General features: G+C 33.4%; 1 protein-coding gene across 1 annotated transcript in view; it reads left to right on the top strand.

Moving 5' to 3' along the window:
• LOC124358293 overlaps window positions 1-20,113 on the top strand; it is a 208,662-nt gene that overhangs the window by 133,277 nt on the left and 55,272 nt on the right. Inside the window, 1 exon segment of the mRNA XM_046810591.1 lies at window positions 19,696-19,848. Coding sequence (XP_046666547.1) covers window positions 19,696-19,848 — 153 coding nt within the window.

Here is a 20,113-nt window from a genome sequence, read left to right as displayed (position 1 = left end):
GTTCTGTCTCACCATTCATCACACTATGTAGTTATTATAGTTAAATTGATTACAAAATAGGACTGGCGCTCGGCATAGGAGAGGGAGCGGCGCGGCGTTGCCACGTTGACGTCGCGTCGCTTGGTGTTACAGGGTACAGCAGATCTGCTAGCCACGCGTGTTTCACTAATAGTTTTTTTTTTCACTTTATGGTTGCGTCAATTTATTCGCTGCGCTCTAAAAACTGTTTTTGGTCAAAATTTTCAAACCGTCACAACACTTATATTGAAGCGATTTTTTACATGAAATTTCTTCTAGTTTTGAATATTTTAATGACTTTTTTTAATAAGCAAACAGAAAGAGCAGGGGGTTTGAGTAAATATGTTTAAATGCAAAGATCCATCGTTTACCTAATGAAATGAAATTAAAGGTTTTAATGATTTAAAAAATAACTTTAAAAATAATTGATTTAATAATGTTATACTTTCCTTGTGGTTTTTAACATATATTTAAAAAAAAAACTCCGGTTTTATATAGTAGTGTGAAGGTAATTGTTTTTCAACTATTCAGATAGTTTGTAAACCTAACTAATGGTCAAACCCTACACCTCCCGTATGCTTGTCTTGAAAAACTTTTCCTTATAATATTTAAATACTAAAAGAAATTTCACTCAGATTTCATATAAAAACGTTTCTATATAGTTACTAATAGGAGTGCTGTGACAGTTTGAAAATTTTGACAAAAAAACAGTTTTTTGAGTTCAGCAAGTGAACGACGCAACCTGGATCAACTTGACCCCAATGATTTGTTGGTCTTGTTATTACATACAAGTTTGTCTTTTTAATCTTTATTGTATCTCTTATATATTTTACAAGATCCCTTCAGTGTGTATAAAATTTGAAACACAACGTATTTTTTACAAGTTTTCTGCAGTATTAGTGAGAGGGCAGTTCCATGAGTGTCCGCTAAAACGCATTATTGTTTATACTTAACAACCATTTAGTTATTTAAGTTACGCGGTAACGAATTCAAAAACACTAATTAGTTTAACATTGTTTATATGCCAGAATATGTTTAAATGACTTGTTTGCCAAGTATGCACCTATTTGAAACAATCAATAGCAGATTTGTGGAAAAATCTGCTATAGCGGAAAACAAACGGCAATATAAATAGCAATGACGACAGCTATGTGTCACTCCATCCAGAACGTAACTTAGTTACACTGTGCTCTGTGCTTGCATATGCTCTGTGCTGTACGGTTCATTTTGTCTCTATGGCAGTGTCTTTTTCAAATTTATATGAGAAGATATTGTTTAATTATAATTTTATGAGATGAATAAAATGTAGAATGACTGTTGGTGCCTTCCAGAGTATTGTAATTATTAACATTAGCCTATAGTAATTCATTTCTAAAAAAAAGATACCGTTGTTTTCGTAATGTTTGTAATGCAACATCCTACTAGTTGTTTATTGTTATGATATGATTGTTTAGATGGACCTAAAACAACAAACACACAACGGGTTTTTTAAGTATGACTTTTATAGGTGTTGTAGTTTTGTAAACATATCCACAGCATAGTAGCACAATATGATATGATACGGTAGCCTTTGTACTCATATATATATTTCATATATTTATACATAAGGTTTCATATATTTATCATATACTGATAACAGCGCTTAATCTGCTGTATCCGGAAAAGTTCCCCTTCAATTTTATTGATTGTTTTAATTCCTTATCATTATTGAAGCTAAGCGTATAATCAAACAGTTGTTTTCAACAATGAGCGTTATCAAACAGCTGTTCTTTAAAACTGCAACACAGTAATCAAATCAGGTAAGTTAATAAATGAATTGTTATAGGAAGCAAAATGTTAAAATTTTCAATTTATTAAAAATGTTGATTCACATTATTCCAAATGTTCCAAGGTTTTCTGTTTACATAAGAAGTGGAGAAGACAAAATAAAAATATGAATTTACAAATTAAATTACTTCCTACTATCCATAATATGTCTAATATTCACTTAGCGTGGGTAAATTGAGAAGACCACTATGCAAAATAACATTAAGAAAAACTTACATAGCAGATGGCCCAATCAGGGCCGGCCCTATCTTGAGCTGGGCCCAGTACAAACTTTTACTGCAGGACCCTCAAATTGGCACCGAACTTGCTGCCCGCTTCCCAACTACTATAATTATGACTGTTAAAGTAGCACTTCTTTTCATAAAACCTATTTATAATTTAATCATTTGTCTTTAAAGTTAAGTACTTTTGTGCTGTTGCGCCCCCTCCCTGCCTCTAAGCCCACCGGTCACACATATTTAACCCAAGATCTATTAACAGTCTATTATCAAGAAAATTCAAGCTGCAAGAGGTGCATATCTTTGGTCTGCACTAACTGATGATGACATCTGATACTTTACATGTTAACAAAAATAAGATATAACACTCAGCTTCATATAAACTTTAGCTATTTTTAAAAACAAACAAGTTAAAGAAACTAAATATTTTCCAATTATCCAATACAATTCCTATATAATGACGATTAATTATATCAACTGCAAGTCTGTCACCACTATTACCTAAAGAGGGTCAGATAATTCATGAAAGGATTTAAAATTGCAATGACTTCAAAAATAAGTTCTGTATCTGTATAACATGACCATCGGTACAAGGGAGATGTTACAGAACAAGAGAACCCTAAGAACACCTCTAAACTCGTCAGGCAATTGATACTCTACACTAAGACAGGATATGCCGACTTTCTGATTAAATTTTGAAGAGTTAAACTAAAATAACAAATCCAACTTTATTATTAAGATGTAAATATGTAAGTGTCTTAATTTGCTTACATATTTAAAGCCAATTTTAAACATCCTTCAGTACAGACAAAATTAAAGCCTACAGCAAAATAGAGACCCGATTATAGAATAAACTTTAGGACACCTAATCTTTCATCAAGTAGGCTATAACGCTGTGAAACTGTGTCAGCATCCGCAGAGATTTTTTTTTCTTTTTGTGTATTATCACTGTATAACAGGCCATTTGTTGTTTTGGCCATCTCATTTATATATTGTGTATGCTTATTAAGTTTTTTCCTTACTTTATTTTATTCTTGTTTCGTTTGATATATTTCATGAGAATAAAGGATTCCAATAATGCGCTGCACAATTATTGTATATAACAGTACCGGTAATTATTGTTTTTTTTTACATATTTTATTTTCATCCTTGGACTCCAGTTCAATTTTAAATTATTAGTAATTAAAGTTTTATAACAGGCTTTTAAAAATCTGTATATTGTTAATTGTTGATGACAGTAACTATAGTAATACAAATTTTAACATAATCTTATTCAAAATTCTAAATTAGAAGAGAGAGGGTTTATTAGTTATCAGTAAAAATTATAAATTGAAGATAGAGTATCTGGTGATTCCAGGCTTTAAATCGTCAGTGAAGACGGATTGCTCTGCTTATGATGACTCCAAATCCTAGTCATGAACCTGGTTGGTGATTCCAGGCTTTAAATCGTCAGTGAAGACGGATTGCTCTGCTTGTGATGACTCCAAATACTAGTCATGAGCCTGGTCGGTGATTCCAGGCTTTAAATCGTCAGTGAAGACGGATTGCTCTGCTTGTGATGACTCCAAATCCTAGTCATGAACCTGGTTGGTGATTCCAGGCTTTAAATCGTCAGTGAAGACGGATTGCTCTGCTTGTGATGACTCCAAATCCTAGTCATGAGCCTGGTCGGTGATTCCAGGCTTTAAATCGTCAGTGAAGACGGATTGCTCTGCTTGTGATGACTCCAAATCCTAGTCATGAACCTGGTTGGTGATTCCAGGCTTTAAATCGTCAGTGAAGACGGATTGCTCTGCTTGTGATGACTCCAAATCCTAGTCATGAGCCTGGTCGGTGATTCCAGGCTTTAAATCGTCAGTGAAGACGGATTGCTCTGCTTGTGATGACTCCAAATCCTAGTCATGAGCCTGGTCGGTGATTCCAGGCTTTAAATCCTCAGTGAAGACGGATTGCTCTGCTTGTGATGACTCCAAATCCTAGTCATGAGCCTGGTCGGTGATTCCAGGCTTTAAATCGTCAGTGAAGACGGATTGCTCTGCTTGTGATGACTCCAAATCCTAATCATGAGCCTGGTCGGTGATTCCAGACATTAAATCCTAAGTGTAAGACGGATTGCTCTGCTTATGATGACTCCAAATCCTAGTCATGGATCTGGTTGGTGATTCCAGGCTTTAAATCGTCAGTGAAGACGGATTGCTCTGCTTGTGATGACTCCAAATCCTAGTCATGAGCCTGGTCGGTGATTCCAGGCTTTAAATCGTCAGTGAAGACGGATTGCTCTGCTTGTGATGACTCCAAATCCTAGTCATGAACCTGGTTGGTGATTCCAGGCTTTAAATCGTCAGTGAAGACGGATTGCTCTGCTTATGATGACTCCAAATCCTAGTCATGAACCTGGTTGGTGATTCCAGGCTTTAAATCGTCAGTGAAGACGGATTGCTCTGCTTGTGATGACTCCAAATCCTAGTCATGAGCTTGGTCGGTGATTCCAAGCTTTAAATCTTCAGTGAAGACGGATTGCTCTGCTTGTGATGACTCCAAATCCTTGGCATCAATCTGGTTGGCAACTACAAAAGGCTCAAAGTTTGAAATGGAGATGTTACTACTTGTAACTGCTCTACATGAGCTTGTTGTGATCAGCCTGAAAGGAAACCAGAAGGTCTTGTAATTGTGAGTTAAAATTGCTACTTTTGAACCTGGAACTACCCCAAATTTCCTCTCTCTATAAATTTCTTGAACTTTGTTTTTATTAATTGAAAACCAATTTTAAATTACACTGCAGTTTGGTTGTCTTAAAGTATGACATGTACTTTAGGGGGTGGCGGAGGGTTAATATGAAAATAAAATTTTAAAATGTGCAGTCATAGTTCTTTTTTATTTACTTATATACAATAATTTCAATTGCAAATGTTTGACGATGAATGAACAAATATATTTAGTCACTAGAGGCCAGATAACATTTTGGAGTTGTTTTGACACTGAAAATAGTTAACATTTCTAAAACAATACAAATTTGTATAAATATTACATCTTACACTTGATGTTGCATCTTTTATTAGTTTATAATTAAGATGGTAATTAATAGTTTTCAATTTAGTAACTATTGAATTAAGTGTTTATCATGAGAGATCTTTTTTTGAACATTTTATTTTGTAATTTCCATTTATGATAAGAATAATATTGTTAATATGTATTGAATGAGACTATAATACTGTTTAAAACTGGATATTGTATGAACGAACATGTTGAATAATGCCAAGTGTGTACATTTAGCAGAAAAAACCCCGCATTACAAGTTAAAAGATGAGTGGCAGATGGCCAAAGGTACCAAGTTGTGACTAGAAGAAGTCAACATACAGATATTGCACACAAAATTTGAATGTGCCCTACAGATAACATATAATTATATTCATTACAGTCATCTGCCGTTATGTGTGTCAGCTAAGAAGATCATAATTTTGTTGTTATATCAAGACGCCTTTTTCAGTACTTGTACTGTAAGTTAATGTAGCCACCGTTAAAGTGTTTTAATCAACCAAGATGTACAGTTTACTTCATAAAACTTATGAGTGTTTGTTATTATTTTGAAAAAAGTGTACGCAATATTATAATATTTCCAGTACCACAGATTAAAAAACAAAAATATACTAAATTAATTTCTTACTTGAAAAGTCGTCATATTTAAAGTCTGTTAATTTATTTAGGCAGGGAATGTGTTGTTCTTACTGATAGGATAGTTGAACAGCCTCAACTGTAGCTAAGGGTAGGTTTCGATTTTTAGCAAAATGGTTACCTACATATTTTTGCTGTACATAAAACCTACATATAGTTTTAATCTCGCAATTTTACATTCAAAACCTGGAATATATTTTCTATAAATAGTCTACCATAAATTATTAAATTTGTGAAGGAAACAGGATTTTCCGGACATTTGCCATTGTTCAGTGATTCTAGTAAAATTTAGCGTGCACAGAATTATTATTGTATTCGATTCATTTTCAACTTAAGACATGGTGATCATGTATCTCCTTATTTTGAGCAATAATCCCTATTAAAATCAAATAACTTAGAGATCTTCATTTACTTAGTCTGTCGCACGCAATAATCCATAATGGTTATCCAGGTTATTTGGCCCAAAATTTTGTTTTTATGTCTGATATCGGTGCTCGTAGAACTCGTAGGGATCCATCTTTATTATCAACTCCAATTCATCGGACAGCCTTATATAACGAATCTTTCACTGTATCCACTTGTCAATTGTGGAACGACCTCCCATATAATATCAGAATCATTAACAAGCGATCGCTTTGGGGCTGAGGTTATGCCCTTATTGCTGTAGATCAGCTGAAGTGACGGTTGGTGGTTCTTGTGGTCACACTGGGGTAACTGCATGTAAGCTGAGTGAATGGAGAATGAAAACTGATAAGAATGAGATAATTTTATTAATTGCCTATTGTATTGTATACATTTTTGCTAGAGTTCAATCAATATTTGAAGTGACTACAATTAATTTTTGAAGTGATTACCTCTTTTGGCGGGCTATGGATGTATGTTTTCCATGGTGGAAACGAAAACGGAACGTCACGCTTGTTCGCTCTATGGCGTGCTAGTGAGAGATTACTATCGCTCCTTGTTGAATTGACTACTTCTTTTGGTCGCCTATGATGTATTCTTCGCAAGTGGGGTAAACTTTTATATTATTCATCATGCATGTTTATGTTTTCCACATGATTTAAAATAGAATGATTACTTAACCGACATGTAAACAAATTGTTATATAAACATCTGATTTGAACTAATAAAAGTTGACGTTAGTGAAAACTCTTTTAGGAGAGATTAAAAGGGAAATATAAAGCGTAATAACATACAACATTATATATCATAAGTAAAATAACAAAATGCTTCTCTAATCTAGTAGTGTTTTACAATTATTTGTTTTCTAACTTACTGCTCGATCAGTTTACTCATATTATTATTGATGTAAATGTACGAATATATAGCATCGTCTGCGATATTCCCTGCTTCCGCATACTTTCCTTGGTTATGGAATTTGTCATGTTAGATTACTTAAGCCCCAGTAGCGTAGCCAGAAATTACGTTCGGGGGGTCCGAAACCAGGGGATCTACGGGACGTTTTGTGTGTTATTTGCCAATGAGTTCACTGGTAAAAGGTAAATACCAAAAATATGGAGCTTTACTACGCCTTACAGAAAGTGTAAAGATGTAATAGGTAAATTCAACTCTCACAGCAACTCTAGTACCACAAATTTTCTTGTATATCTTCAGAAACTTTTCGAAGTTCGATTCTGACCGAGTAGAAGGCATCAAAGTGATGTTGAATTCACTGGATAAGAAAGAAAAAGAACAAAACAGAGCTTCACTCAAGCGTATAATTGACACAACTATATTCTGTGGAGAAAATGAAATACCCTTTCGAGGACATTGGGCCACTGACAGCCGGAAACCCTTTAGAAAAGTAGGGCAATTTTCGAGCGTTGCTCGGGTACAGATCAAACTAACGGTCGGAAAATACACCGGAAAAACTCTACTGATTAGAAGTTCGGCTACTTTGGATTTCATTGATAGAGGTATTTATGAATGAGTTATAATGACGATTTTTTGTATAATTCCACTGTAGACGAGAATATAATTATCGGAAAAAAATCGCTTTCGGTCGGAAATAAAATACACCAGAAAAACTCTAATGATTAGAACTTCAACTACTTCGGACTTCAGTTATTGAGGTAGGACGACGATTTTTTGTTATCATTAAACTGTACTCGACTACCTGTATAGTTACCGAGAAAAAAATCACTCGGTCGGTAAATACCGAAGAAAAGCTCTCTACAGATTTAAGTTTTGACGATTTTGGATTTCAATAACAATACCAAAAATAGAAATAGAAAACAATAATAGACCATTTTTTGTAAGGAATAAGTATATAAATAATTTTCAGGCTTCCGTTTTTGATCAGGGTATAACTAATCATTGCTTATTAGCTGTAAATTTTAAAATTGCGCCTACACAAGCTGTAAACCCATCTGTAAATTCTGTACAAATTTCTGATTTATTGAAAGTAGCTATAGATTTTAATCTTGTTAAGAATAAGTTACAGACAGTCAATTGGAATGATGTATACTTGGATAGTGATGGAAATAATTCCTTTTGTAAGTTTTATGAAATTATAAATACATGTATTAATAATAAATATACGAGCTTCATAATAACATTGGAAGGACCCATTTTAATTCCAGAAGCTTATCATTACTGTCGACAACACATTAACAAAATCTGCAACAATTAAGACATGTGTATCAACCAATATTTATCTCATAGTGTTGTACTAGACTCGAAAGCGAATTGTATAATTTTTTGTGTATGTTTTGTATATCATCGTCAACGTCGTCGTCGTCAATTATTATCGCATTCACAACAAAAGGCGAACTTAAATGAAACACGAACTTACTATAAGCAATTTAGCATAAGAACGTTAACAATCTCCCAAAAACTATTAGCATAAAATATTTTAAGCAGGTTCTAAAAATATAATTAAAAAAGAAAATTTTTACAACACTTTCGATCTCTTTGAAATTTAAGCAAATTGTTTAGTCTTAAATAATTCTTTAATATTAAATAACTCGATTTATAGTTCAAAGAATGTTTAAAACGCTCTTAGTCGAGTTTTAAAACTACTAAAAAAATGTAATTCTTTTTGTTGACAATGTCTATTACAACTTTGTCTATACAATGATAAATAACTTTTTTGTTTAAATTTTATTCCCTGATCACAAATCGAGCAAAGAGCGCCTTCAAGACGGACTTGCCGCAATATACGTGATTCCTTGCATTGCATTTGTTATTGTTATAAAATTGAAGGAGTTTTTGTGTATTTCATTGCTATTGAAATAAACATTTTAATTTGTACATGTTATAATTTTACATGAAATAACTTTATTTAACTTATTTATTTTATACAATTCTGTCATTTATTTCAACTGAAATTCCTTCAGTGAGCATTGAATTTGATTGTCATAATAACTCAATCCTTTTAGATTTGGCTAATAAAATAAAAGATTAATAACATTAATAATAAATACTAAATTTAATGTCTTTATTGCTGTAAAACAATTCACATATTGAATAGCATCCGTCACTTTTATCTTAATTCTAAGCTAAATTTAGACAACATTGTAGTTTCATTTTTAATTTCATTTTGGAGTAAAGATACTTAACAATATCATTCCCGTTTCATGATACAACAAACACAGAACAATGTTTTCGTATTTTTAATTATATAACACAATTTAAATTGAATTTCATTTGTTACATGTGTATGTATCCTGAACGTTATTTCGTTGTTCAGTGTATGAAATTGAATTCGCCTATTTGGGTCTGACTTTATTTATAGCATAACACACTTAAACTTTTTTTATATCCATCTAGTATTATTAAGCACTTCCTAACAAATTATGTGGTTTATTAATAATAATTATTTTTCTTGCACACACGACAATTGGATTGCATTTGTTGCTTTTGTGACCACCTCATTATCAACTTCAAACACCCCCATAAATTTTGTTCAAAATTGGTTTCAAAACAAATTGGTTTCAAATATATCTAGACTTCCTTTCATATAATAAATAAAAATTTCAATACGTAAAGGTAGTTGACTTATGTAACAATTTAATAAAAATGTACTAAGTTTGAAGAAATTATATACAAATACAACCATGTTTCGTCCACCCTATCATTTATTAGAATTTGGTTAACCCTTCAAATAAAATAGTGATATGTCATGCTAACTCAAAAATATGAATAGTAAATTTTCTTTTATGTGATATTTTTAGCGAAACAACCGACACAATTTATAGTTGGGTTATTTTAAAATGGTGGATGTTACCTCATTAGAATAGGAGTGTTATATATTATGGCATATTGGTTCATTTCATTTGATTTTAAGTTCACAAAATTATACTAATTAAAACATGTTCTGAATGAAAGTAATATTTATAATTAAATAATAAAACCACTTAGGTTATATGGAATATTTTGTTGACATAGTTGGCTATAATCGACATCAAATTGCTCTGATGCAGCCGTACACACTCACAGTATACCATCACTCGACACTTTGTAAACTGACAGCAAGTCAAGAACTATTGCATTCTCGAATATACAGAAAAGTACGCGAAGCTACAACAGACCAGATGTTTACACGTAGTATATTATGTGAATAGTCTTGACATACATCGCGTCATGATGTAGAAGAATAAAACATCTACGAAACATAATCATAATTTCGCGGAGTGACTCGCGTGGCATTGTTCTATGTTATTGTCCACATCACACCCACAATGGCAGAACTGCGTATGTCGCAACTTTCGATCACCGGATGATGAGATGACCTGTATATCGCAATACACCTTGGACCGGCGCAGAGAGGCGGAGGAGGAGGCAACAACCTCCGAGCCAATATTTACATATGATATAATTATAAGAGTAATAATTTATATTTGTTAATATACAATAAAAATATTATTCTCTAGAAAGCCAAAACTACCAATGATAAGCATTCGTCTGTAAAACTGAGTTAAAAGTGAGGCTAAAGCGTAAACCAATCATTGATCAATTATGATCACTATGGCTTCCGTATCATAGGTTCCCATCTTTTAGAAAATATCACCCAATCGTTTTGTTAAAGTTATATTTGTCCTTCATCATTTCTAAAATTTCTTTTATTACTCTTATTTATTTACATACGGTATACACCATTTTACATTTGATATAGGTATTATGAAAATACAAGAGGCTTGATAAAAACAACTTACATAAATAGTTTACATGCATACATGCTAAAGCAAACAAAAGCAAGAATAAGCAAAACAAGTGCCAAATAACATCAACATAGTGAATAAAAAGAAAAAATTACAACAGCAATATAGTTCATAAATAAGAGCAACATGCAGGTGGATCCGTAAAAAAACTTAATTAAAGTAGCGTATAAATTATAGAGTTACTTATATACTACTAAGAAATACATATACATATGAGCAAATACATTACGAAAGTAAAATAAAGTTTAGCGTAGCCTATGTTCATGAATATGTAAAAACATCTCAAGAAACAATTTCAATTTAGCAAAATATAAAACATGCTACAATACATGCAAATTTTGATGCCATTATAATAAATGAACAAAAGTGTTAAGAATAGCAAGCAATATATAACATTCACAAGAAACCATTCCTATTTAGCGAAATATAAAATATGCGACAATACATGCAGGGTTTGATGCCATTAAATATAAAGAAAAGTGTTAAAAAAAAACAAAACAAAACAAAAAATCAGCAAGCAAAATATAACATTTAGTGTCAGAGTTTCACATGGGGCCAGAAAGATATTTCGTGACCTCCCTCTTGAATGATGTGTCGGACATGCTGAACAAATCAATATGCGCAGGAAGACCATTTCCCAACCTGTGAATTCTCGGTATTGTACTGTTGTACGCAAAGTTCGTAGCGAGGAATTCCCTCTCGAAAAGCTGCACAGATCTTGAAGATGGTCGAGGACAACGAAGATTGATCCTCTCTAAAAGTCTCGGGGAATCACAAGACTATGATAAAATCTTCTTCAAGAACATCAGGTCAGCAATTTGGCGTCTGGTGCTCAAGGGTAGGAGCCCAAAGTGGCGTTGCAGATCTTCAACAGGAACCCCGTCGTAGGCAAATCCAAGTCTCAACCCAATCAGCCTGATGAATCTTATCTGAATTCTTTCAACGAGTTCCACGTGACCCAACAGGTAGGGAGACCATACCGGCGAACAGTATTCCAATATTGGTCGAACCAACTGGACGTACAGGGCCCGAAGTGTCCATGGTGAAAAACCCATCTCGAGAAGTCCTAAATATAAGACCGAGGACAATAGTGGCTTTCCTAGTAACTGCAGACAGATGCTGTTCAGGGCTCAGTGACGAGGACAAGATAACTCCCAAATCCTTAACTGTGCTTGAGCGATTCAGTATGGTTCCTTCCATCTCGTAGTTGAAGACTATGACCCTATTACTATTATCTTGGATAACAGTAGGGGATTTTTACAAGTATATTTGTTTTGCCGAGTTATAATATATGTTTGGTCTTGATACTGTGTTCTATGGCCGATTTATTTCCGTATTGTAGAGGAATCATGTCATTCACTGGTATTAGACAGTTTCTCAGCTGTTGTGCTTCTTTACAGTTTTGATGTTGTCTTTAATATCCTCCTAGTTTATCGGTTATTCCTTTAATGTAAGGAAGATAGGCTGGTTTTGGGTATGATTCATGTTTACTGTAATCTAAATGTCAATTAAGATATTGTGTATGAGTTTTATTCAATAACTAGCACATACCCCCACTGCTTTGCCCGCAATTCCTATCCAACATTCCGTGTATTTGTTTGAATAAAACGCATGATTTTAGTACTTCTTGAACTATTTTAGATCAATGAAGTTTTGCATCTCTAGTTCAAATTAATTATATTTACAACGAAAAATTGGAGTTTGCTATTTTCCCCCGAGAAATGATATAAATATACCTATGTGATTTTGTAGTAAAATTGGATTCAAAACAATATATTTTTTTAAAATTGTGGATATAGATATTGTTATTGAAAGTTAGAAACTAAAATCAACGTCAATAATACTAGCACATTTCAATACTTACATTATGACAGTTGCCATCCATATGTAAAGATAATACATGTTGCAGTAAAGCTCTTTCTTCCCAATCAATGTTCGCTATATCAAACTATTTTCTCGATCCAGTCTAGCAATTATATCAGTATGTATATACCTAATCAGTAGCGTGCACCTCGTCAGTGAGGAAAGGATGTGATGTCACCCGGACGAGTTTCTGTCATAAAAATTGTATTTTGTGTCTAGTCGCTTTGGAACCCAGTATAAATAAATTGGTTTGACTTGTTACTACGATTTTGAAACGAAAATTGATGTTACTTTGTTATGCTTTCACGCTATAAATGTAAACAAATTTAAAATAGTGGTTAAAATAATGATAAATATGGTCGTCCTCTCATAAAACAATGCTTACACTTAACAGTTGAATGAATTTAACTCCTTGAATTCACCAAGATGGGTTTTTGATGACCCATGACCAGTGGGGCGTAACCCGAAAGAATTTATGAAGTAGGAATAGACCTATGTTCATCCAGTGGACCCTAGAAATGTACATGTAAAATTCAGTACAATCGGTTGAATAGTTTATATGTAAAAGTAAAACAAACAAAGGCATTTTATTATTCATAATATTCCAATAATAAGTTGAATGACACATTTATTTAATTTATTATTTAATGGTTTATTTTATTTGATCCTTTGGTGATGTTTAAATTTTGTTCCCACGCCTTCAGAAGGTGACGTATGATGTGATGGTGTGGGCTGATCAGCCTGTCACTGTCTTAAATAAGTATTATCTTGGCATAAGTATGGTTAACACAAATCGCGCAATAACCTTGTCGCATATTTAGATGTTTCGAAGGTGATTGGCTGAGCGAGCCTGCTGCTCTTTCGTATGTTCATGTAGATCGAGCGAGTTTGCTCTTTTCTATGGTCATGCAGAGCGAGCGAGTTTGCTTTTTCCTATGCTCAGGGAGATGAAGATAGTTTATTCTTTCCTATATGCAGCCATTGAGAGCTAGATTGCTCTTTCTTATGTTTAGGCAGGATATAGGTCAAAATTATCTCTCTTATATTAGCACTTATCATGTCATTACTTTCCTCCCATATTTTCATCCTTCTCCCTTTTGTTTCTGGTGATATAGTTACCTCTCACCAAATAATTATATATGGTCACACTTTTTAACATCAACTCAAAAACGTGGTTGTCCTCTTGCTGCTATAGACACAGCATCACATAGAAACGATCAGATTGCACTACAACTGTACAGCCGGGACTGTGGTGCGGACCGGATATCGGTCAGCTGTGGACGTCGGACGGTAACGTGACGCAAGTTCCTGTCATCTGACAGCGGACAATGGACCAACGATTTGCACGTCTCCGGTAACCTTCAAGCGTTAACGACGTTAACTTCTCTTTCAATTACACCGTGTTGAGCGAATCGCTTTTTGTCCACCGGGCAAATTAACACCTTTCGCTAACTGGAGTTCGTCCTTAAATGCGCACAAAAGATGCAAGCTAATTGAATTCCGCTCGAATTGCAAAATTGTCTGTTTAAGAGAAATGAAACCTCAGTCATTTTATCGAATGTTTTGTACACTGAACAACAAAATAACGTTCAGGATACATACATTATGTAACATATAAAATGTAGGGTTTTATAAAATACCAATCCTAAATTTAAATTGTATTATATAGCTAAAAATACGAAAACATTGTTTGGTGTTTGATGTATCTCGAAACCGGAATGATATTGTTTAGTCTTCTTTACTACAAAATGACATTACATTTGATACAAAAATTTTTTCGCTATTGTAAAGTAGCGTATTTTTAACATTTTATACTGAACTTAAAAAAACATTTTATTTTATTATCGGAATCTAAAAATATTTAGTTACTATGACAATCAAATTCAATGCTCACTAAAGGAATTTCAGTTGAAATAAATTACACATTTGAATAAAAGAAATAAGTTGTAAAAGGTTATTTGATGTAAAGTTGTAATGTTTATGTGAATAACACATACAAAACCCCTTTAATTTTATCACAGTAACATTTACAATGCAAGCAATCACGTATACTGCGGCCTGTCCGTTTTGAAGGCGCTCATTGTTCGAGCGTGAGCGGCAAATAAAATCAAATCACAGGCGTTTTTTTTTTGTCATTGAATACACAAAGACAGTAATATACATTGTCAACCAAAAGGATCACATTCTTTTAGTAGTTATAAAATTCGTCTAAGAGCGTTGTAAACATTCTCTGAATTAAAAAATCGTATTGTTTAAGATTAAATTATTATTGAAGACTGAAACATTTGCTTGAATTTCAAGGAAATCGTTAGTGTTGTAAAACACTTTCTTCTTTAACCATGTTTTGAAAACATGCTTAAAATATGTTATGCTAACAGTTTTTGGGAGATTGTTAAACGTTCTTATACTAAATTGTTTTTTCAACTGTTTCTCGGCCCCAAACTTCAAGAACATAGTAATCAGAAACCAACTAGAAAATGTGTATAAAGTAGCGTAATACAGCCCGATCGATATGTGGACATCGAAACAATAAAAGAAGCCTGTGTGAGACCAATAGAAGAATGCGAAAAGAGGTTAGCAACTTTCTACTTGGTTTTGCGCAAAATAAAATTGGAAAATCGTGTTAGTTATTCTAAAACCTACAAAATGATTAAATACCAAGTCAACATATTTAACGCTTCTGGTAATTTTATTAAGACAAATAATCCCTATTTGATTTAAATGAATGAAATGAACTTAACATATACATTAAGAGTTAGTACAGTATTCTATAAATAAGAATTATATATAATTGATAACTGGAACATTATAATTTATGGTAGTTGATAGCAAGACATCGCTGTTGTATGTAGCAGCATAAGTACCTGTAGAAAATGAAAACATTTATTTATATATACAGGGTGATTCGGTTAGTGTTACCGGCACTTTCTGAGCTGATTGTACTATAAAAAAATAAAAAAAAAGTTCATATAAACCATGGGTCCGGAAATGCTTCCTTACTGGGTTATGGCCAATTGAAGATTTCACCAAAAAATTGTGTGCAGGAGGTCAAATGATGATTTGCCGCGTGTTTATAAAGAGATATTTATAGGCGAATTGCAACTTTTTCTAACGGATTTTTTAGATGAGAAATTGAATAAAGTTCATCTCATAGCTGTATCTCATTTAGTTTTTTTTGTTTTTATACTACAAAAAACAGAAATAAAATAATTTTGAAAACACTTTTTTTAAGGTTTAACGGACAATTATTTTGTTAAATAGGCATTGAAGACCCACATTTTTACAAAGAAACTTGCAGAAAATTTAATTCTGAATAAAATTATGTGCCACACGGCTATTAACAGCGAAGTATTAGTTTCTGGAATTTAATTTTACAACAATCATTCTACCAAGCAAGAAATACGTATTTAGTAAATAAACACCGTAATGTAATGATATAAGGTACACAAATAATTGATTAGCATACAATTGTAAATACGATTTTAATAGATTAAATGCTCAACTAAAAAACAATAATACTATTACTTTTTAGGACTATCCAAATGGTTACATCATGTACCTACATATCTTTGTCACGTTAGCTTTACAGAAGGTAAAATTATGTTTTTATAAGTTGGTATCACAAATCAGCTGTTCAACAATGCACTGCAATTTATTGAGGAATCCAAATTATTTGTTACCAATTCTGTACTAGTTTAATGAGTGCAATTTAATACAATTAATTTACTACTCGTTTGTTAGTGAAGTGTATTTTAAAGTAACTTACTATCACAATTGCAATGCCTTTGTTATTTACAACGGAAGAATATGCCGACATGGTATTTGTCTTAGGCGTTTGTGACGGAAATGCAACCGCTGCTACTGCAGAATACCGAAGACGATTTCCTAATCGCAGAGTTCCAAACCCAAAAACGATCAGTGGATCATTTCGTAACCCTAGGAGTAACAGGTAAACTTCCTAGTATTAATAATTATCGGGATCGCCCTGCCTAGAATAATGTAGATATGGAAGAGGCTATAATCATGGCTACTGAACGCAGTCCTGGTGTCAGTACACGCGTCTTTCTAGGCGATTCGCAGTGTCTCAGTCTGAAGTATGGAGAACTTTGCGCAAAAATAGCATGTTCCCTTACCATAAAAACAACAAGTTCAAAGTATTCAACCAACAAGATCCTCCTCTTCGATTGGAATTTTGCAACTGGTTAATTAGAAACCGTCAACATCATAGAACCATTTTATTCACTGATGAAGCTCAATTTACCCGAGATGGCGTCAACAACCTTCACAATGAACACACTTGGGCAGAGGGAAATCCACATAGTACAATCGTGCGCAACTTTCAACACAGATTTAGTGTAAATGTATGGTGTGGACTCATTCATGATCGATTAATAGGACCATTCATTCTCCGAGGACATCTAAATTCCCGCATGTACCTAGAATTCCTTACAGAAACAACTACCACTATTATTAGAAGATGTTCCATTAGCAGCAAGGTGCAATATTATTTACCAACATGATTGGTGCCCCTGCCCACTTTTCCCATAATGTAACAATGCACTTAAACGAGCAGTTTCCGGGCGATGGATTGGTCGCGGTGGACCACACACTTGGCCACCAAGATCACCAGATCTAACTCCATTAGATTTCTGTAATATGGGGTTGGATGAAGAACCTGGTGTACCAGGAAAAAGTAAATACACGTGAAGAGTTAATAAATCGAATTGAAGATGCCGCCGCACAAATCAAAAACAATCGTGCAGCGTTGCGGAGGATAACTCGATCAATCAGAAAGCGAGCTGCTAAGTGTATTGAAGTACAAGGACTGATTTTTGAACACCTGTTATGAAAGTGGTACGTAGTATTATAAGCTTTAGATGAAAAACAATAATTTTATTTAAAACTTAATTTAAATTGCATCCTAATAAATCTTATGTGTAGGCTACTCTATGTCATTAAAATGCGGTTTTCCTTTGCTTTGGAATATCTTGCTTGGTAGAATGTTTGTTGTAAAAATTAAAATTCCAGAAACTAATACTTCGCTGTTAATAGCCGTGTGCACATAATTTTATTCAGAATTAAATTTTCTGCAAGTTTCTTTGTAAAAATGTGGGTCTTCAATGCCTATTTAACAAAATAATTGTCGTTAAACCTTAAAAAAGTGTTTTCAAAATTATTTTATTTTTGTTTTTTTGTAGTATAACAAAAAAAACTAAATGAGATACAGCTATGAGATGAACTTTATTCAATTTCTCATCTAAAAATCCGTTAGAAAAAGTTGCATTCGCCTATAAATATCTCTTCATAAACACGCGGCAAATCATCATTTGACCTCCTGCACACAATTTTTGGTGAAATCTTCAATTGGCCACATAACCCAGTAAGGAAGCATTTCCGGACCCATGTTTATATGAACTTTTTTCTTTATTTTTTATAGTAAAATCAGCTCAGAAAGTGCCGGTAACACTAACCGAATCACCCTGTATATATATATATATATTATATATATATATAATATATTAATATTAATATATATATATATAATATATACTATATATATATTTCATTCATTATGTCTTGCTATTCCAAGTGTATGCCTATGTGTTATGATTATTAGCTACTATGCAATTTAATTAACGATAATCAATCACCCAGCCAAGTCAATGGATTGTGAGCTGTTCTAGAATCACATGCAGCTACAGATAGATGAACAACAGCCTTCCACAAGAGCCGAATTTACTGGCGGCCATCCTGATTTTAGCTCATTAAGATGGGCTTGGATGTGTATTAATTACATCTAAAATGAGTTACGATAAAAACGAGGGTGTAAAACTGCATGAGCAAAGAGGTGGGGATTGACAGGATTCGCAGAAGTGTGGATGTGCCGTTTGGTTTGGTCTACAATCACGCTCAGTATTTTGGGATTGCGCTATTGACAATACTTCTAAAGGAGAAGTTCTAGAATTCTAAATAGTTAGGATTGGGCAGGATCTTGGAGTTTCGTAGCTGTATAGTTTATTAATATGTAATTCATTATTATTTCAAGTGTTTCCATATAATATAAAATGTATATAATTTGCAAATATAAAATGTATTCCGATGGGCTTAATATTTTAGAAATAATTTTTTTTAAGCTGGGATCATAAGATTGCAAATACTAACTGAGGTACTGTTTTTTAAACGTTCATGTAACAGTTTAGAATTAAGCATAGGTCAATTTCTGTGAATACTCAGCACACATTCCAGTACACAGAGTAGATCCAACGTGAGAATTAATATTAGTAAATTATGCAAGTGTTAACGTGGGAGGTATTGTAAACTAAAATATACAACATTATTTCACCTTTGGTCACATCTAAGAAATGGATATGATTTCTGAGATCTGCTTTGTCGATATATATAACACATATCGTGGTCACAGACATCAGCCACTAACACGTTCGGTGGACTCCCCGAGCTGAGGAAAAGTTTACCTATGTCTTCACTTACCAATAATAAAGTCAACAGTCAGTAATAATAATTTTTGAGCTTGCAAGAAGTTGAGGAAATATTCCCTACCAGGAGACCTACCATTTGTTGAGACATTGTATGTTAGAATTATTAGGTACAGTATTTAAGTCCTAAATCCACGTACTTATAGTCAATTGTCACATCAGGTTAATTTTAATGAGTCTCTACATATTACATATAACATAAGTGACATATTCTCTGAGAAAATAGGTCGATATAAATTACACAGTAATGCGATATCAGTTAACTAATTTAATCAATAATAATGATGATGGTACTGTATCTAGAGTTTTCTAAAGAACCATATTCGATAAGACAATAATTCATTGTGTGAGAGAGAACTAGATGAAATCCTACGGTTTGTGTCTTGTTATTAATTATTGTCAAAAACAAGCGGCATTACAGTATATTTTATATGTCTGCAGAACTGGAATGGTGGTGGCGGAGGAGGTGGGGGTGGAGGTGAGGCCGAAAAGAGCGTCACCAGCCCTGTGCCTCCATCACCATCCACGCGGTGGGAGTTCCCCAGGGAAAAGCTGCGCCTGCAGACCGTGCTGGGGCAGGGTAATTTTGGTCAGGTGAGTCAATTAAATTGTTTTAATAAGATAACTGTCAGCAAAGATATAACGAATATCAAATTCGTGATGATACAATAGGTAGATTACAAATTGTTAGGATTAACACGGTCCGTAAAGTATAATATTTTGGGTTCTAATATTGAATTCAACTTTTACAGGTATTCCAATCTAACATTTAAATTGGGTAACAGAGAGTCAATTCTTAGAATTATGTTACCATTCCTATTCTTTTGTCTTCACAGGTCATCTATGTATGCATTATTAT

The sequence above is a fragment of the Homalodisca vitripennis genome, chromosome 3 (genome assembly GCF_021130785.1).
Source record: "Homalodisca vitripennis isolate AUS2020 chromosome 3, UT_GWSS_2.1, whole genome shotgun sequence".
NCBI classification, from domain to species: Eukaryota; Metazoa; Arthropoda; class Insecta; order Hemiptera; family Cicadellidae; genus Homalodisca; species Homalodisca vitripennis.
This window is presented reverse-complemented; position numbering and strand designations above follow the sequence as displayed.